This window comes from Fusarium redolens (assembly GCF_020744475.1).
Source record: "Fusarium redolens strain MPI-CAGE-AT-0023 chromosome Unknown BKA55scaffold_10, whole genome shotgun sequence".
Taxonomy (NCBI): domain Eukaryota; kingdom Fungi; phylum Ascomycota; class Sordariomycetes; order Hypocreales; family Nectriaceae; genus Fusarium; species Fusarium redolens.
In genome coordinates this window covers 1,334,500-1,354,161 of record NW_025763673.1, presented here as the reverse complement: position 1 = coordinate 1,354,161, position 19,662 = coordinate 1,334,500, and the positions used below count along the sequence as shown (strand labels likewise).

Here is a 19,662-nt window from a genome sequence, read left to right as displayed (position 1 = left end):
AGAATATAGTGGTGGTATAAATCGTAATCCACTTATTTACTGTCCATTACCTGTGCCTTCGTACTTCCTAGATTCCTGGTCTCACCACACATTATTTTACACATGTCAGTGATATCACTTAAAGCCATGCCTTACATCAAGCAGATCGTGGCCGTTCGCCGCAGCCCAGGTCTAACCAGACAAGAATTTTTCGACTATCACTTCCAAGTCCATGGCAGGATTAGTACAGGCCCATCCCCAGCAGAGAATCCTTCGTAGGTCCACTTCATTTCCGATGTACCATGGAACAGCATGCTTATGTTTCCTGGCGTAGAAAGTACTTTCAAATTCATATTGAAGATGCAGCGTACCATCAGCAAGATCCAAGCCGCGGGCCGAACGCCAATCCCGCGTGGGCCTTTTCTGACGACATTACCGAGCTTTACTTTGAATCAGCGGATCACATCGATCGCGTCTTCAAGTCACCCTGGGTTAAAGAAAAGGTAGGGCCGGATGGTGCCAAATTCTCGGATTTTGGTGCGTCATTGCCTGTCACAGTCCAGGAAACACTCGTCCCACTTCAAGAGGGCGTTTTGTCTGAAGATTTCGACTCTCCTGTGAGTTCGCCGGTAGCCATGTATTTCATAACTACGAAAAACGGCGGCGTCGACGGTTTGGTGTCTGGATTCGCCAGTAATCTGTAACAATTCGCCGCAAGCCAAGTTCGTGCTCTTGTAACCAACACCCCAGCGGACCTTCCCTTCGATGCGAGTGCCCACTTCGGAAGTGTCCCTGGACGACCTGTTTTTGATCTTGTCTTTTCAATCCATCTTGGTGGTAAAGAAGGTGTGCAGGACTTGAGAAAAGCGCAAAGCCATTTTGAGGAAGCGTATGCTTCACAGATCAATCTTGAGAATACTTGGATTGCGTTTGGCCAACGCGCGCTGGTGTTTGATCAGGATAAGGATATCAAGGTATGCTTTGAAAAGCCCTCCAAGTCTTATAGCACATGCTAATTCCTCACAGTTTGACCCTGCTCGTCATCTCCGTTTATAAGAGTCCTTCATATGCTGTTGAACTTCAACTGGAGTTTTATTATTTGGGTGTTGAGAGGCACTACAAGATAGCCCACATAGATTTCCATAGTTGCCATTCAATAAAGAATTATACCTCCTTGACTTTCTATTTTCAAAGCCTATGCCAAATCTAAAGCTGAAAAGCATACCAAGACAAATTTCTTCTCCATAAGGCCTAGCTGTTAGCTGTGTCAATAGCTAAAAATAGCCCATCTTATTCACTGTTCAGGTACCATACGACAAAGGTTCGACAATTGCCTGAAACTGAGTAGGGTATTGTTTAGTATTTATGCGGCTTCTACAACCAAGGCCTTCTACTTTATAGTAGATGCATTAGACTTGCCCTTAATTAACCAGACCGAAATATTCCTCCAAAGAACCGATTCATATCATCAATATCTTCCAGCTCCCCAATCCAACTGACATATTGATCAGGCCGAATAACAATTACGCAGCCTCTCTTGGCATCAATGCCGTAGTTCTTATAAGCCTGGCCATGTCCCTCATGGTACGATTCATCATCCACGTAGGCCTTATTATAATCCCAACCATATTCCTCAGAGAACGGATGAAAGATGTCCGGCAAAGAGAGTAGCTCCACTTCGTCGCGTGAAGATGAATGGATCGTCAAGACTTCGAGGAAAGAGCTCACCGCCCCATCGTCTTTGATTATATGTCGATTCATGAACGAATCACGTGAGCTCAACTTCTCTGCAAGGGCTGAGAGTCTGGCGAATTGAGATTTGTCCAGGACGTCTCCGGCGAAAACGATGATTCTCCATTTACCATCGCTAGGCAAAAGCTCTTGAAGGTGCCAAGGTCTGGCGTCTGACTGATTCAAAACATTATGACTTGGAATCCGCATGCCAATGGGAATATTCGGAGCAAGAGCTTGTTTGCCGACGATAGGAGGCATTCTGTTTTCCGTTGCTAGTCCGGGCTTGGCGACGATGAGACTCGAAGCGTAGTCGACGGCACAGCCACTGGCAAATAGGTTTCCTTTCTCAAAAACTTCCTTGAATGTCTTGAGATCGATACCCTCTTTGTCCAAGATATCCTTGGCGGGCCGGCCTGAGAAGAGTCGAGAGAATTTCTGATCAAACTCTATCAGTTCCTGTGCGATCTGTTTTCGTTCGGTGTCGTATGTCTTGAGGAGTGACCGATTCGTCCATCCTTTGACGACAGAAGCAAGCTTCCACCCGAGGTTGTATGCTGAGGTAGTACATATGGTTAGAAAATCTGGACTCTTGCGAGATGAGACGTCTCCACTTACTGTCATGCATACTGATGTTCATGCCTTGACCTGCCTTGGGGCTATGCGTGTGAACCGCATCCCCAGCGAGGAAGACACGCTCGTTTGCACTGAATTTCGAGCCCACCCGTTGTCCAATACGATACGCTGTCCACCAATGGCAATGCTTGTAGGAGAGCTTGTACGGATGGAGAATCTTATTCGCTGCTTGGGCCAAGTTCTCCGGAGTGATCTTGAAGCGGTCGATCTGAAGAAAACTTTAGTAATTGAAAACTTCATGTTTGAATTGTTAGGCGTGTGTACCGCTTTGCCGTTTTCGTCCGCCTCTGTGACTTGGATATACAGTCTGACGTACTTATTCTCACGAGGAATAACCATCATACTACCAGATGTGGAGTGGATGGCGCAGCGATATCTGATGTCGGCTGTGGTTGGAAGTTAGCATCATCTCCACCAGGTCCAGCTAGGCTGAGGCTTACGGAAGTCTGTGATGGGAATGATATCGAGAACACCCCTGAGGTTTCAGTTAGTAGAGGAACCGGGTATCATCAGCGGTGAGTTTACTGACCAAATGTAGTCTGTGTGATCGCCTTCCATTACGGATCCAATCTGTCTCCGTGTCCACGAGTGTGCACCGTCACAGCCGACCACGTATTTGGCCAGGATCTTCTCTGTGCTAGTATCCTGAGCCTTCTGGGCGTCTTGTAACAATGCGTCCGTGGTATCAGCCGTTAGATTACTTCTATGGAGGCCGTTGGGAATATCCGCGACTCCGCTATCGCTCGAAACTGAAGATTCTGAAGTGGGTTTGGGTCGGGATTGAAGGGTGACTGAAATAGGGTAGTCGTCGTCTTCCACCATTTCAGGGTCAATGGTGAGAGACTCTGGCATGATACCATATTCGACTTTAATATCGCTGTACTTCTCAATATACTTGAGAAGGTAGTCTTCGATGCGTGCTACCAAGCGAAATGGTCGGTTAGTAGTGAGCAGAGCTACCACAAGAGGCATTGGTTACCTTGATGGAGAGTTGCCTGTTGGAAACGGCTAAGGCCAGGCTTTGTGTCGACTATCTTGTCTGAGCGATACAAATTCTGATTCTCGTCAGGGTTCTTCACTGTAGTTAGCAAGATTTGAAGCTATATACAAACAGTTTCGGGAAGCTTACCCAGAATCGAATCTCTAGCATGTGGTTAGCCTCGTGCCAAATATCCTGGCCAAAGCCAAGAGAGTCAAAAATCTATGCCCCAGCATGTAAGCTACACTGAACCAATAATGCGACTGATATCTTACTTCGAAAGTTCTGCTCTGCAGTCCATCGGCCTGCCTGTTAGTGTGTCAGCGAGGGTACCACGCATACTGTAAGTGGTCATACCCGCTGTTCACCCTGTCAAAGCGCTTATCGACTATACGAGTTGAGACCCCCATGCGAGCCATCCATGTCGCCAGCATGAGACTAGATGTGAGAGTTAGCTACAATGTTGAAGGGGGAATAAGGAATTAATTACCCTGACGGTCCGGCTCCGATTATCAGCACGTCAACCTTGGAAACGTCCTGCGAGCTCATCTTAGCGACGTCAAAGTGAAATTGATCTAAGAAAGAGGAAAAGTGTAAGTCACTGAGTCGGTTTTGAGAAGATCAGCACCATAGTATTGTTGACTTTGCTCTTATTTTTCAAGGTACCGCCGGTGATTCTTCTAGGGAACCAATCCAAGTTGATGCGGAGCTCCGTGGTTCCCGCAGATCGGGAGTTGCCTATTTAGTCTAAAATAGACAATTTCAGTTGCGGTGACGTCTTGCCATTGCTGGTTGATTTGTAGTGATTAACTATAATTGACTAAGCGGAAGTAATGACTGGTATGCGGAGCTTCCGGGGTCCGTCTTTCTCACCCCGCATCTGCCCTGGCACGGGAGCTCAACTCGGCAGTGCCCGATTAGCTCCGCTTGACGGGACTTGAGAGTCGTCACGCAGCGCCAAAACCTCAGGTTTTATACGGTCATGATCCATCAGGTACAAATTCAAGATCAAACTTCGCTATGCCCTCTATTGGGAGATTTTCAGACGCGGCATGAAGCCAACTCGACGTATGCACAAGTTTCAAGCATCTACTAAATGGAGAGATCCATGTATTAAATCAGACATGGGGGTCTACACTAATGCATATCCAGTGTAGCCAATGAGAATCTTCCTAGAATCTTGTGCCATGTACCATATTTTCCATATTTTCCAGACAAGCTAGAGCGAAAACAAGAATGCGGGGAAGCTTTGTGGACAATCTGACTTGCTAGCCACCGTAGGAAAAAGACCCTTGTGTCACCGCAGATTCCCTGATCATGACTCTTCGCCTCTTTCTTCATTACTCCTCCTGTCCAAATATATTCTTTATCGTAGTTAAAACGCTCTTAGCCTCACATCCAGATAGCACGGCAAACTTGTTCACCAAGATGGCTAGCTCTGACCCTACTAATACCACGAATGGGGGAGCAAGAGTGGTTCGCAGAAAGACTTCCGAAGCGTGCGAAAGATGTCGTGAGAAGCGCATCAAGGTAAGCAACCTCTTGAACCTGAGTACTATAGATTAAACATCCCAAGGTTCATACACTCGGCTAATATCATTGTGCCTGCTAGTGCAATGGCTTCCAACCCTGTGAGCAATGTATCAAGAAAGACGTGCAATGTGTTTTTGCCTTTGCACCATCAGCTCAGGCTTGCGGAACCGAGGCAATCGTAGAGTGAGTCTTATAATTCACCGGGCATCTCGCAAATTTTGACAGTCTCTACAGAAAATTGGATCACATACTGTCGCGTCTCGACAGGATCGAAGAAGAACAATCTCGCCAAGCCCATGTTCTTGCTAGTTACTCGGGACCAAGTTCGCAGAATCCAGCTCCCATATCGAATTTAATCATGGATCATAGCTAACATCTTTACCATCAGACGCGAAACAGCCCCCCTACCCCCGACAACGACGGTCCAGTGGCGTTGCACAGTTGAACCAACAGACTGGGTGTTTCGAGTACTATGGTCAGTTCAATACAAAACCTTCCAACGTCATTCTTGTCATCTCATCGGTTCCAGGTCAAACATCGACATTCACCATCGCATCTTGTCTAGGCAAGAGACTGAGGCAACTGGAAGACGTCCCAGATGATGATAGTAGTATCCGACCAACTACCCGACGCCGAAACAATTCCGACCCTGAACACCAGACATCACGCGACAAAAGCTCCAAGGGTCTTGTTCTGGATGAATTACCAGGCTTTTGCGACTATGTCGTCCCGCTTAATGCTCTACGTAGCGATCGTTACCTCCTTGAGAAAGTCGCCGATCGACATACCAACAGTTTTTTCAGAACTATTCATTTCCTCCTGCCTATTCTGAGTCCTGTCGCTTTCGAAACCCGGTATAAAGCATTACGACAGCTCTTTGGCGATCGACGACTTTCCCTCGCCACTTTGGACGATCCTACGCGGCCACAATTTGTTTGTCTCATGTATGCCGTGCTTGCTCTTGGTGCGTTGTATGAGGATGAGCAAGAGGATAGCTCATCATGGGCTTCATGGTATTTCGCGGAAGCTCAAGACATGCTCGGGCGCCTACTCAATGCTAGTAACCTTGAATTAGTTCAGGCATCGACACTTTTGGTTCGTACTGGTGCGCATAGGGCTTGAAGTATAGTTTGGACCTGACAGTCCTCGTGTCACAGGGCGCTTATGCTCAGCATGCAATCAAGCCCAACTGTATGTCGGCATCCATGCAACATGTCATCGAATTCTAACAAGTCGAACCAGTGGCATATATCCTCAATGGTCTTGCGACGCGATTAGCATTTTCCAATGGATTAAACATCGAATCATTGCATAGCTCGCTTGGAATCGATACCCAAGAAGCCAGGCGTACCTGGTGGATCATTTATATCCAGGAAGTGGAACTAAGCCTTGATTCCGGACGACCTATGTGTCTTGGATCGTCAGAGATGAACATGAATTATCCAAAAGCACAGGTAAGCGCAGCTGAGGCTGATCTAGCCATGTCGACGCTGACGTTCGAAAGCTCCCACCCGGTGGTGAGATTGTTTCGGAGTCTAGCCAGGTCATGTTCATCCCGTTGTTGGCAGATATTATCAAGATAATTAGGAAAATCATCGATCTTGTATGGAACCCTATCCGCCTCGTTGTCCCACTAACGTTTACACCTTATAGTCTGCCGAGTCTGCCGAGCAGAGCAACTTTAAGTTAGAGCAGACAGAAGAACTACTTAGCGAGTTGCACCGTTGGAGGGCTTCGCTTCCCCAATACCTTACTTTCGAGGACGAGAATCAGGACGCGGTTCAGCATGTCAGTGACAAAGATACCCCGAACTCCCTGTATACATGGGAATCAAGACAACAGAGTAGCCTCCGGATACGTAAGTTTACCCCTCGAGTCTATATCTGCTTACATTACTTTGTAACATTGTTTTCAACCGCTTGCTCACACTTGAGAAGACTATTATCTCGCCATCATAATTCTGCTCCAAGGCTCCATTCCAAGAAACACCTCCGAACGCCATGCCTCAAGCAGTCGACCGCTGTCTCAACGTCATCAGTCATCTTATCTGAATGCTGCGAGGAACATGATCCGGCATATTCATGAGCTGTTAGCACTAGCACCGCACCTAAGACGTTGGACGTACTATTGCTTCTATTGTCTCCAAGCCACCCTTGTCATTCTGCTCAAGGTTGCAGACGATCAGCATTGCTCTCGACGTCGTCAACGTAAGAAGTCTAATGATTCGAGGGGCTTGGGGCAAGTCGACCATGAGACGGTTGAAGACGATAGAAATCTCTGCAATCTTGCTGTCGAAGTCTTTGACTTGATCAGATTGAAAGCTTCTCAGCGTTGTGCTGACGTCGTGCGTCATTTCCTTGACAAATGGAGGCCAGAGGGGACAATGAATGACCCAGACGCTCGGCGAACTAGTAGCGGCGGGCTTGATGATTGTGGAATGCAACAAGCGCCGTCACCAGCTGGAGATTTCCCATTACCCGTGGAATATCATGTACCCTTGAACAATGAGAATGAGAGTTCAGAGAGTGTTGAGAGTGTCGACTGGAGTGACTCTACATCGCCACATGTCTCCTTAAGTGGGCTCCAGGCAGAACTTCATGACGCTTTCTATAGCAACCTGAACGATGACTTTAATTTCGCCCAGCAGCCCTCTTTTGTTGGTGTTGAAGGCTTTGGTGCTTTCCCATTGGAACTGGGCACAAATGGTACAGCGGACGGCTGCTGGTCTTTATACGATCAATGACTCGATGGATCCATATAGCACAGGCCAATCACGATAGTAAAACAAAACATGATTTTTTTTTCTTTCCCCATTAGTATTATGCCTCGGGTGATCCGAACGATGAAATCGCTAAGATGCGGGAACTCCGCTCGTGTATTCCCACTGCCGCGGAGAAGCCGGCTAATGGACCGTGGTATCACAAAACCTCGACCCCTCACTAAGAAACCTGTGATGAGTAAGGCATTTCTCAGCAGTAAGCGCAGCGGAGACTGATTGTGTCATAAAGCATGTAGTGGCTCGAAATGAGAGGCCGGCAACATTCATCTGTATTGGCATCAAACTCAAGTCAAGACAAGTCAATCTCGAGACTTCAAAATGGATCCTAAAAAGGTCACAATTCCCCCACTCAAGGATCTGACTATTGGCAACATCACGGAGAACGTGAAGTTGGTGAACTCGACAAACCCATCACCACGCTTCAAATTCCTTCTCGAACGCCTTGTCGTCCATCTTCATGATTACGCGCGTGAAACGCGTTTATCACAAGATGAATGGTTCCAGGCGATACAATTCCTTACCATCCAGGACCACCTAATGCATAACCCCACCTAATGCATAACCAAAATTTCGCTCCTCCCATACAAAATCCAAATTTTCAATTGCATTGTATTCGGCCAGGCATGAAGATACTCGCGAACGAAGACCTGCACTATATTGCTTTTTTCGTCGAATTTTCATATCGGCTTGAATTTTTCCCGTTCCGCCCCGTAGCCTGGTTCTCTAGCCCTTTGAATTTTGTCGCATTTCACCTCATGTACCCTAGGCGACTCCATCCACTCAAGCCGAACTTTCACCTAATTTACTCGCCACAACTCCTTCAGTAATGGTTCGCCGTAATTATACCGAAGATGACGTAGCTGAGGCTATCTTCGATACCACCGATAGAGGCCTCTCACAGAATAAGGCGGCCCAGAAACGTGGAGTACCTCAGTGGACCATTTCGAGACGACTTTCCGGTCAATCAAGCAGGAATGAACGTATCCAGGCCCACCAGCGTATTCCAAAGAGCCAGGAGGAGACGCTTATTCGTTGGGTGCTGCGACAAGAGTCTCTAGGCTATGCTCCCTCGCACAGCCAGCTCCGCGCCTGTGTCGAGGCCATCCTCCAACAACAAGGCGATAACAAACCTTTAGGCAAGCACTGGACCACCAGGTTCGTCAAACGTCACCCAAAACTATCTACCAAGATTGGAAAACGTCAAGAAGCCGCCAGATTTGACGGCTTTACTCCGAAGGCGGTCAATTGGTACTTCGATATCAGGGAGAACGAGTACGGCTGGATCAAGCCTGAGAACACGGTTAACGTGGACGAGGGCGGCATAATGGTGGGTTTCGGTAAGTCTTCTACAAGTACTCTATGGGCTTTTATAGGGCATAGCTAATTGGTTGTCCATGAGGCCTGGACAGCCTCGTGATCGGGAGCTCTGACCCGAAGAAGAAGGCGATGTTGAAAGGCGTTCAGTCGCGCACCTGGACTTCGTTTATTGAGGCTGTCACAGCAACTGGCCGTGCTTTGAAACCGGGAATTATCTTTAAAGGAAAAGAGCTGCAGAAGCAGTGGTTTCTTAACGAATTCGAATTGATAGCGGACTGGCACTACATCACATCGCCAAACGGCTGGACAGACAACCATATTGCTCTCGAGTGGTTGAAGGACGTTTATCTACCACAAACGGAGCCTCGTGATGCATCAGATGCGAGACTCATTATCCTTGATGGTCACGGGAGCCATGCGCAGGTGAGTCTTTCGGGGTTTTCACCGCAAAGTCTCCTGCTATAAGATCGCTGACGAGCATCCAGGATCAGTGGATGGCTATGTGCTTTCTGAACAACGTCTACTGCTGTTACTTGCCAGCACATTGTTCCCATGGTCTGCAGCCATTAGATAATGGGATTTTTAATGCCATCAAAGGTGCGTACCGGAAAGAACTCCAAAAGCTGGCTAGTTTGACCGATTCTGCGCCGGTTGACAAAGTCAACTTTATCCGGGCATATGCGAAAGCCAGGGAGGCGGGCATGAGGAAAGATATTATCTTATCCGGCTGGAGGTTTACTGGAAATTGGCCAATAAATCGGTATAAAGCTCTAGCAAATCCTGAAATTCAGCCAGACAAAGAAAAACTGCTGGAAGAGTTAAAGACGCTGAGCCCTCCTCAACTGCACTCAGATGATACGCCGAAAACGAGTCGGCAAGTGAGGGAAATGGCCAAACACCGAAGCCGTCCGACCAGGCGGAAGTACAGTAAGATCGCAAAGGGATTGGAAGCTTTAGAGATGAAGGTGGCCGTTCAGAATGCGCGGATTACTGGCCTCGAGGAGCAGATGGCCCAGGTGCGGCGAGGGAAGAAAAGAAAAGCGGTACCAAACCCGAACCGACGATTCATGGCTCTGTCGGAGAACCTAGCGGCTGGAGAAGCTCTCCCTGACTCAAAAGAGGCAGAAATAGAGGTGGATGTGGATGAGGAGGTCGAGTCGGTGATTGAGGTGGGTGTCAGGTCAGAGGACGAAAGTGATGACTTTATGGTCGTAACAAAGCACTGCCAGCGCACACGGAGCGGTCGGGAGGTCAAAAAACCACGCAGACAGTAAAAATTGAGCAAATTCCTAGAAACTTTCTCCAAAGCCTCATTTATTAATTGAGAATCGGGCCTGTTTTTGTGGACATCAAAATTTGGATTTTGTATGGGAGGAGCGAAATTTTGGTTATGCATTAGGTGGTCCTGGATGGTACTGCTACTGGCCAAATCTGCACTCGGCAGGAATTTATCTTGCTTAGCGACATCCTGGGCCTGAGTTTATTAGTCGACAGTATCGATCATCCAAAGCCCACCAGCTCAACCGAAGGCACTATTCTAGGACCATTCCACACACATGATGCCGAGCACCTCGACAACGGTAGTCTTATGTCTCATGGCCAAAATGGGGAACCCTTGTTAGCAGTCTGTACGGTCAAGGATATCGAAGGCAATCCAATTGCTGGTGTCAAGATTGATATCTGGGGGACTGATTCGTCCGGAATGTATGATGTACAACATGCAGGGAGAGATAGGCCGGACGGACGTTGCATCCTGACGAGCGATGAAGAAGGCAACTTTTGGTTCAAGGGCATTGTGCCAGTCCCTTATCCAATACCTCATGACGGACCGGTTGGCAAACTCCTAATGAAATTGAACAGGCATCCTATGAGGCCTAGTCATATGCATTTCATGTTCGAGAAGGAAGGCTGGGATAAGTTGGTTACAGCGCTGTATCTTATAGGCGATCCATACGAGACATCAGATGCGGTATTCGGCATCAAGGAGTCTTTGATTGTGGAGCTCGGACAAGTTGATGCAGAGATGGCGAGCAAATACCCCGGGGCACATGAGGGGATGAAGTTGCTGCAATATGATTTTGTGCTTGTGACTGAGGAGGAGACAGCGAATCTGAGGGGCCAAAGGAGTGTTGAGGCGCTGAAGAAGCTTAACATGTCTGTCAAGTTTGTAGATGGGCTACCAGTCATAGATGCGTATTGTTGTACAACAGTTGTATGTTGTGATGTAGTGTTGTACAACTTTAGTAGAGGAAAGGTAGTGTTGTACAACTTTACAACAGTTGTACAACAATAAGGCCACGTGCAACAACCAAACGGGTAGAAATAAGGCGCCATGGCTCTATATCTTCATCTATAGCACTCTAGTCATCTTGTAGACCTACATCAATAGGTGCCCCATCATCTCCAGCCAGTGGATTGCATACTAGACCCAATCCATCCTCTCCGGAGGGGACAATTAGTCCTTCTCGTAGCCAGTTGCCGATACATTCCACCTTCTCAAGATTCTTGCAAGTGATTCGAAGCCGGTCCCACGAAGCAGTACGTCGAGCACCTGAGAATGCTCTCTCTGGCTCAGCTGATTCAGATGGGATGGAAAGGATATCAATGGTCATCCGACTGAGCCGTGGATACTGTACCCGTTGCAAAAGACGAGACCACCACTCAACGGGAGTACAGTCGATTTCAGGAGGTAGGGCGTTAATAAAGGAATCCAGATTGTCTAAATCTATAGAAATAGCCTTCTCTTCACCTCAATTGACCTGAAAAGAAACGATAACTGACCATCTTTCTTCGAGGGTAGCGGTGCAGGACGACGTTCTGGTTCCTTTGAGATGGCAAGTCCTTGATACTCTGTCATCCAGATATCCCGAGCACCAACAATAGCTGTCTCGTGCAAGTCTCGGGGCCAGTTTTGCTGAATATATGCTAGTCGCTTGGAAGGATCAAGTAGTAAGGCGGCAGCATAGACCGGGACATCTTCAGTCATAGTATAGTATTTGTCTAAGACGAACCAGCCCATCTCAATGGCATGGAGCATCCGAGTATCCATTGAGCCAGGCTGTGAGTGCTGAACCTTTGCATTCTCATAGTGAAAGAGTAGAGCATCCATCAAGAAAAGGGACTGGGAGACAGAAGAGCATTTTCCCTCGGCATATAGAGTTGCTGATGCAAAGGGCTTAAGGAATGCATGGGTTTTGGCTAGCAATCCCAGTCAGAACCACTGAGAACAGTATCTTTAAGCTCTCCGTCATGCTCAAGTAGAAACTGATTGATCTGAACTTTCTTCCTAATGGCATTGTCGATCACTTTATACCAGGAGGACCATCGTGTGGCATTATCAATCCCAAGGCTGAGGCCGACAGCATCACGCCAGCTATCACTGTGGAGCGATGAGCTACGTAGCCAGACAGCAAGGTTATGGAGCTTCTAGAGAGCAGGAATGCCCTGCCACCCAGTATATTCCTCATCAATGCCAGTCTAAACTATTCACGACCGTTATTCTTGGTCGTGACAGAACCTATCCGAAGAGTAAAGAGAAGATAGACTTATATGTCTGTCTGCTAACTGTTGGAAAATCCGGGGATCCCCCTTCCTTTCAGGGTTTAGACTGTTAGACTGAAAGTCCTAGATTTAGAGTTCAAAGTCCTAGATGAAATCATCTAGAGATATAAACCCGAGAAGAACTCTCATCTCAATAATAGAACAATCAAGTTTTCATAAATATATTTTCACCCAGCACTAACGTCGGATACGGGGAAACCGGCCACCCCCAGAAACCGGCCACCCGCTTTTTGACCCAACCTCCCAATTAATGATATCTTAAAAAATTCACAACTCCACCAATTTTAATCGTATGAACTTGTAAAGTATACTAATCAATTCAGAATGACGAAATTCACTGAAGAAGACATGAGCGCTGCTCTTCAGATGGTTTCAGAAGGAGTTTCCATAAACAAAGCTGCAGCGGCTTATGGCATCAACCGTTCAACGCTCCAAGATAGAATTAAAGGTGCCACAACACCAAGACAAGCTCATGAACCTGAACAAAAGCTCTCAGCTGTTCAGGAAAGAAGATTACGAGACTGGATTATGGTCCAAGCTGACCTAGGGTGCCCTGTTTCGCACCAACAGGTCCGACACTTTGCAAACCAGATCGCAATACGCAACGGCTTCCCAGAAGGCGTCGGAAAACGCTGGTTACAGTCTTTTATGGACAGGAACAAAGAAGTGAAGACTTTACCGGGCAAGAGTATGGATTCTGACCGTTATAACGGAGCTTCTACTGAACTTATCAAGGCCTTCTTCATGTTATTGTCGATGCCGGCAGTTCGAATAGTCAAGCAGAAGAACAGATACAACGTCGACGAAGTTGGAATGATGGAAGGGATAGGACTGAACGGTTTATTCCTTGGTTGCAAGGACAAGAAGTCAGTACTTATTCGTCAGCCTGGTTCAAGGTCTTGGATCACAATTCTCGAGTGTATCTCGGCAACGGGGAAAGTCCTGAGACCTTTGGTGATCTTCAAAGGGAAAACGGTCCAACAACAACATTTTCCTGAGAAATTGGACTTCCTGGAAGACTGGGAATTCACCTGCAGTGAGAAGGGCTGGACAAATAATCATATTGCGTTGATTTGGCTGAAAACGGTGTTTATTCCGTCGACAAAGCCCGAGAATCCAAAAGAACCGCGTCTTCTAATTCTCGACGGTCACGGAAGTCATATGACTGAAGACTTCTTGTTTGAGTGTTATAATAATAACATATTCGTGCTTTTCCTTCCAGCACATGCTTCTCATGTCCTACAGCCGCTAGATGTTGCAGTCTTTGGACCGTTGAAGAGGGCATATCGAAAATTCCTCTCAGATCTTGCTTCTGTCGCAGATTCCAGTCATATCGGCAAGATCACCTTCCTATACACTTACGACAAAGCTCGGAAAGAAGCTATCACGAAGTTGAACGCCCTAGCCGGCTGGAAAGCAACCGGACTGTGGCCAGTTAATCTGGCGAAGGTCCTGATGAACCCGATGGTCACTCAGCCTCCTAAGACACCAGCTCCCGTTGTTACAGCTATTTCCCCGGCCAAAGGAAAGAATTCCCGTCTTCTTATGACGCCCCGATCATCTGTACAGCTTCGTCGGGCCCTCCAGGCTGTCCCAGGCGTTGTCTCTGAAGACCCTGCTGTCAGGCTGCTTTTCCGTAAGATTGGCAGTCAATTAGACAGTCATAACTTTGAGATTGAACGCCAAAGAAGAGAAATCACGATAATGCAATTAGAAAAGGAGGAATATCTGCCGAAAAAGAGGAAGAAAGTCATATATAATGGAAATGCCGAGTTCGCAAAGGTTCCAGCGATTTTAAAAGCTCGTGAACAGATGCGAAAAGTATTACAGCCACAAAGAACATCATATCGCATTAAAAAATTAAAACTCGAGGATCTTTGTACTCAGTTCCATCTGAATATTCACTGATAGATATTTTATTTAATATAAAAAATATGGTGGTGTGTTTTTAATTGAGTTACAATCGCGATCTCATTTTTGGTGTTTTGCTGAGGGTGGCCGGTTTCTGGGGGTGGCCGGTTTCCCCGTATCCGACGTTATTGCGCAATATAAACAACACTAACGGTAAACGTCTAAGAGCCATCAGTGAGGTCGCTGACTACTTAGCCGGTGGTGGATAGCTTCACGACGTAACAAGGCCATCGTGACACGTCACGATTCTGGTGTATTCGATAAAATCAATATCTGATCAGCTGACACCAACTTGACCAATTAGATGTAGCGACTTACTGTGGTACAACAGTTGTTTGGGAAGTCCGGTAGTGTTGTACAGCTTCAACAAAAGTAGTGTTGTACAACTATACAACAGTTGTACTCATATAACACTACAATACGCCTGTATGCTACCAGTACCTGACGTTGACTGAGTTAGGCTCGGACCAAAAACGATAGGCTATGTCGTTATTCCTATCATTCTTTCTTTGCGTGAAAGTCGGAGACATGTTGTTTATATTGCGCAGTAGTGCTGGGTGAAAAAAATATATTTTGTAAAACTTGATTGTTCATTATTGAGATGAGAGTTCTTCTCGGGTTTATATCTCTAGATGGTTTCATCTAGGACTTTGAACTTTAAATCTAGGACTTTCAGACTAACAGTCGGAATCCTGAAGATAAGGGGGATTCCCGGATTTTCCAACAAGACATGTATACTCTAAACATGTAACTAATATCCGCTGCAAAACAAAAAAACATTCCGTCATAGTCAAGAAGCTCCGATATCGTGGAGCGAACTTCAACGCAAAACCATTGCGCTACCCACAAAGAATTCTGAGCTTTTTAGACTGGCTTACCCAAGGACTACACCACGATTAAAATAAGACGTCACGTGGCCATCAACTCAGACGACACTGTTCATTTGCAAGTATGCTCGCTAGACTTGGTACCAACTCACCGAACATGGATATAAACTGGAGAGAATATCCTCCAGACTGGACCATGCCTCTTGAACTACCGGTCGGCATATCTCATATTCTGTCACGAATAGGACTCAAAGAAATCGTCAACACGACATTGACGTATGCTCCTTCGGCAACAGCAGATGCTTTTCATGTAGCCGCATCGGCTGGCAGGACTGCGGTGGTCGAACACTTGCTCTATAGCACCACACTTGGATCTATATCTCAAAGGTCATTCTTTCTGGGTCTTGAGGCTGCGATGATAAAGGGGCACTCCGAGGTTGTTAAAGAGCTATTCAATCACAGCCACGATTATCTCGAACAAAACCTGATAGAAGGAGCTACAATAAGAGCCCTCATACTCTCCTGTATCATGGGGAATGTCTCAATGGCCACAACTGCCCTGAGCCGGTTTGACCTCTGCTCTGGCCACTTCGTTCATGATATGGTAAAGTCCATTTTTGACGATTTAACCGAACATTCTCCAAACGGAGAGAGAGCTTCCAAGATGGATGCCGCTACTACATTTCTGGAGGATTTCAGTATCGGTCTCTGGACACCATTCATGATTGCTTCTGCTTTCGGAAACTACAATATTATCTTCCTCCTCGCCAAATGCAGCGGACCGGATCCGACAATTTCTGAGACCCAATTTGCACTCTGGACAGCCTTACACAATGAAGATACCCAGACAATGAGTGCCTGCTTCCAAACCGCGAATGGGATCCTTGATAAGAGCACCATGATGGCAATGGCATGCTTTTCTGGGAACACAGAATTTGCCCGGCTATTGCTTGAAAATGGAGCGGACGTTAATATGGATTTGAAAGGATCTACCCCTTTGGAAATTGCATCGAGCCAAGGTCACGAAGAACTTATTAGGGTTTTGAAAGACAATGGAGCTAATGATCCTAGGAATAGTGCAGTTTGCTAGTTGGCAGTTTAGATAAATGAGACTAAGGAAGTAATTATAGCAGTATGTAGTAATTTGGATAACGTACACGATAAGCGGGCGGCACAAACAAGCGAGCGGCACAAAGGTCTTAACCTTTATAAGATAAATCGCAATAAAAACACGACAGATTATCTGATCAATTAAAATTAAATTCTACATTAATTCTCTATAGCCTAAATACCCTCCTGACAGGTTCTTGCATTATGACCGGTCTTGCCGCAAATACTGCATTGCCGAACCTTCGGTCCTTGTGACCTTTCGCGACCACCACTTCTCGATGATTCGGCTACTACCTGCGTATTTATATCTATCTGATCAATTGAATCCTGGGCATTCCCTATAGTCATATTCCCTCTTTTCTGTAGGCGTGTTCGTTTTGCCCTACGCCGCCGGCTAAGCATATCATTCGCCTGTCGAAGTTCCCGGATCTCAGCCTCTTGCAAGGCTATCCTATGTAGAAGAATGCTCTGTCCTTTCTCAAAATACTTCACAGCTTCAATTATTGACTCAGGGGAGCTGCTTTTATGATTTCTGATCCTTCCTTGCAGATACTTCGAGTGAGATTGTGTCTCTAGTATTGTCTTTGGGGTCCTTGAAGTCCAAGGGGTCGAAGGTTCAATAACCTCCTGGGGAGGCGTCGGGGTCCGTATTTGCACATCAAGCTTCGAGATAACATATTCAGGGTTAAAGGGAGCAAGCCCGGCTCCTCTAAAACCTCCCTTGATATTTTTTTCGGTTATAGTAGCTTGGAAGGCAACATAAAATGCCAGGAAGAAGTCAGTCTTCTCAACGTGAGTTACGGACCTTCTGATCAGTCGCTCTATTTCTCGACCATATGCCCTTTTCAGTGGCCCAAAGCAGCCGATATCAAGAGGCTGAAGTAGGTGTGATGAATGAGGCGGCATACAGAGTGTAATAATATTGTTTTCCTCACAATATATCTGGAAATCGGCTGACTGGTGACTTTCATGACCATCAAGGATCAGGAGGCGATAGGGACCAGTTGATCGGTTAGTTGTAGCCCGATCAAAGTGCTTTAGCCAGTCGAGGCCCGTCTCGTTATTTGTCCAGCCATTTTCGGTTGTGGCGATAACCCAAGTGGCCGGGAGGTTGCTTTCTTCATACCAATTCTGAAGGTGATATTCGCCTGCAACCACGATAAATGGATCAATCGCCTGACCTTCTGCATTGATCGCTTGAATCACTGTAGCCCATTCCCGATCTCCAGGCTGGACCGATTTTGGGTTTCCATACCTTTCTGAGCTGGTAATAACTATACCGCTTGATATCTTGCCCATCATAAAGCCGGTCTCATCAAAGTTCCAGATATCATCTGATCGAATGCCGTATTTCACAATTGTATTCTCTATAAGCCTGAACCAATTGCGAATAACAGTCGGATCTTCGCATTTAGCCCTACGATAGTCATATTTCCTCTGAAAACGTGTCTTAAGCTCTGGTTGCCGCTTAACAAAATTGATAACCCAGCGCTTGCCAACTGGTGATGTATTGCGATCAGCAAGTAGTCGATTTGCCATTTGTTCAATATCATGATGCCGGGGAGGGAATCCTCGCGAATCTAGGTCAAGGATATACTGGACTATAACCTGTTCCTCTAGATCACTTAGTTTCCGTGAGTTAGGGATACAATCGTTGCGAGCCTGCCTGCCCTGAGAGCGATAGTGGAGGGTACGGAAGGGAACGTCATAGATCTTTGCAGCTCGTCGTAGACTTAATTTTGGGTCGGCCTCATAGGCCTGAAGTGCAAGAATAATATCAGCTTCAGAAGTAGATTGTGACATACTTTGTGGTTGAGAATTAATTGATTTGATAGAGTTGATGTAAGGTGAGGGATTTTTGTGCCGCTCGCTTGTCTGTGCCGCCCGCTTATCGTGTACGTTATGCAAATTGAGAAATTATTTAACGTACGTGATAAGCGAGTGTTACAAACAAGCGAGTGTTACAAAAATCTTAACCCTTTAAGATAAAAATCGCCATAAAAACACAACAAATTATCCAATCAATTAAAACTAATCGCTATGCTCTTCCCCAGACATAACGACAACTATCTGACATGTTCTTGTATTATGACCTGTTTTGCCGCATGTTCCACAACGCCTTTCCTTCACTCGTACCGACCCTCCTTGACCACCACTTCTCGACGATTCGGCCACCCCCTGCGCATCAACATCCTTCTGGCCAATTGCTTTCCTACCTTCCTCTAGAGTCATCGCCCCTCTTTTCTGTAGGCGGGTCCTTTTTGCCCTCCGGCGCCGGCTTAGTGTCTCATTTGCCTGTTCAAGATCTTGGACCCTGGTCTCTAATAAGGCAACCTTATGCATAACTATCTTTGTTCCCTTGGAAGAAGACCTCAATGCTTCTAGAATCGACTCTGGAGAGCTACTTTTATGCCTTTTGATTCTCCTTTCAAGATATTCAAGCTGAGAGTCGGCTTCAAGGATAGCCTTTGGGGTCTTTGAGACCCAAGGGGCCGAGGGGCTAACTACCTCCTCCGCAGGCGTCGGAGTCCGCAGCTGCACATCGAGCTTCGAGATTACACTTTCTGGGTCAAGAGGAGCAAGTCCGGCTCCTCTAAAGGCTGCTTTAATATTTTTCTCTGTCATTGTGGCCTGGTAGGCGGTGTAAAAAGCCAGGAAGAACTCGGTTTTGGAAATGTGGGTTACAGAGCATCTGATCAAAAGCTCGATTTCTCGCCCGTAAGCCTTCTTAAGCAGGCCAAAGCACCCGACATCAAGAGGCTGCAGCAGATGAGACGAATGAGGCGGCATACAAAGCGTGATGATTTTATTTGCCTTGCAATATCTCTCAAAGTCGACTGAGTGGTGACTTTCGTGTCCGTAGAGGATCAGCAGACGATAGCGATTCTTTGATTGCTTGGTAGTACACCGGTCGAAGTGCTTTAGCCACTCGAGGCCTATCTCGTTATCTGTCCAGCCATTAGGACTCGTCGCGATAGCCCAATCGCCCGGGAGGTTGCTTTCTCGGTACTAGTTGGCGAGGTGATATTGGCCCGCACCTATGATAAACGGCGGGATCGCTTGGCCCTCGGCATTGATCGCCTGAATGACTGTAATCCATTCCCGGTTTCCAGGCTGCACTGCTTTTGGTCTTCCACGCCTTTCAGCACCTGTGACGACCATCCCGCTCGCAATGACGCCCATCATAAAGCCAGTCTCGTCAAAGTTATAGATTTCATCAGGTCGGATGCCATACTTGGCGATTACATTCGCTACGAGCCTAAACCAGTTGCGAATAATGGTCGGATCTTCACATTTGG

General features: G+C 46.7%; 6 protein-coding genes across 6 annotated transcripts; 5 read left to right on the top strand and 1 right to left on the bottom strand.

Annotated features, from left to right (window-relative positions):
- Positions 1–126: 126 nt before the first annotated feature.
- BKA55DRAFT_739534 (uncharacterized protein) lies at positions 127–1,035 on the top strand (the record flags this gene model as incomplete). Its single annotated transcript, XM_046201422.1, has 4 exons — positions 127–254; positions 314–672; positions 730–953; positions 1,006–1,035. The coding sequence occupies 4 exons, from the start codon at positions 127–129 to the stop codon at positions 1,033–1,035; spliced, it is 741 nt and encodes a 246-aa protein (XP_046048160.1).
- A 369-nt stretch (positions 1,036–1,404) lies between these two features.
- On the bottom strand, positions 1,405–3,874 carry BKA55DRAFT_595167 (FAD binding domain-containing protein; the record flags this gene model as incomplete). The annotated part of the gene is made up of 10 exons (XM_046195758.1): positions 1,405–2,267; positions 2,329–2,554; positions 2,611–2,732; positions 2,787–2,821; positions 2,876–3,266; positions 3,326–3,446; positions 3,476–3,547; positions 3,601–3,634; positions 3,668–3,763; positions 3,816–3,874. The coding sequence occupies 10 exons, from the start codon at positions 3,872–3,874 to the stop codon at positions 1,405–1,407; spliced, it is 2,019 nt and encodes a 672-aa protein (XP_046048159.1).
- A 731-nt stretch (positions 3,875–4,605) lies between these two features.
- BKA55DRAFT_572315 (fungal-specific transcription factor domain-containing protein) lies at positions 4,606–7,652 on the top strand. Its single transcript, XM_046193138.1, has 10 exons — positions 4,606–4,855; positions 4,938–5,041; positions 5,093–5,181; positions 5,247–5,333; positions 5,388–5,953; positions 6,016–6,049; positions 6,101–6,312; positions 6,363–6,461; positions 6,512–6,716; positions 6,796–7,652. Exons 1-10 carry the CDS (start codon positions 4,643–4,645, stop codon positions 7,599–7,601), a joined length of 2,415 nt encoding a protein of 804 aa, XP_046048158.1. The 5' UTR covers positions 4,606–4,642; the 3' UTR covers positions 7,602–7,652.
- A 176-nt stretch (positions 7,653–7,828) lies between these two features.
- On the top strand, positions 7,829–8,229 carry BKA55DRAFT_572309 (uncharacterized protein). The gene has a single exon (XM_046193137.1). The coding sequence runs from the start codon at positions 7,956–7,958 to the stop codon at positions 8,190–8,192; it is 237 nt and encodes a 78-aa protein (XP_046048157.1). The 5' UTR covers positions 7,829–7,955; the 3' UTR covers positions 8,193–8,229.
- A 2,313-nt stretch (positions 8,230–10,542) lies between these two features.
- Positions 10,543–11,247, top strand: BKA55DRAFT_540826 (putative catechol dioxygenase; the record flags this gene model as incomplete). Its single annotated transcript, XM_046190301.1, has 3 exons — positions 10,543–11,108; positions 11,144–11,166; positions 11,234–11,247. The coding sequence occupies 3 exons, from the start codon at positions 10,543–10,545 to the stop codon at positions 11,245–11,247; spliced, it is 603 nt and encodes a 200-aa protein (XP_046048156.1).
- Positions 11,248–15,410: 4,163 nt separating this feature from the next.
- On the top strand, positions 15,411–16,343 carry BKA55DRAFT_691675 (ankyrin repeat-containing domain protein; the record flags this gene model as incomplete). The annotated part of the gene is made up of 1 exon (XM_046199668.1): positions 15,411–16,343. One exon carries the CDS (start codon positions 15,411–15,413, stop codon positions 16,341–16,343), a length of 933 nt encoding a protein of 310 aa, XP_046048155.1.
- Between the last annotated feature and the right edge of the window lie 3,319 nt (positions 16,344–19,662).

What these genes read in the sequence shown, in the direction of transcription:
- BKA55DRAFT_572315 (XM_046193138.1), top strand. Translation starts at nt 4,643, where the DNA reads ATGACTCTTCGCCTCTTTCTTCATTACTCCTCCTGTCCAAATATATTC. An exon ending in TGCTAGTTACTCGGGACCAA is followed by an intron (nt 5,182 to 5,246) that starts GTTCGCAGAATC and finishes CTTTACCATCAG; the next exon opens with ACGCGAAACAGCCCCCCTAC. An exon ending in TTCAGGCATCGACACTTTTG is followed by an intron (nt 5,954 to 6,015) that starts GTTCGTACTGGT and finishes CTCGTGTCACAG; the next exon opens with GGCGCTTATGCTCAGCATGC.
- BKA55DRAFT_572309 (XM_046193137.1), top strand. Translation starts at nt 7,956, where the DNA reads ATGGATCCTAAAAAGGTCACAATTCCCCCACTCAAGGATCTGACTATT.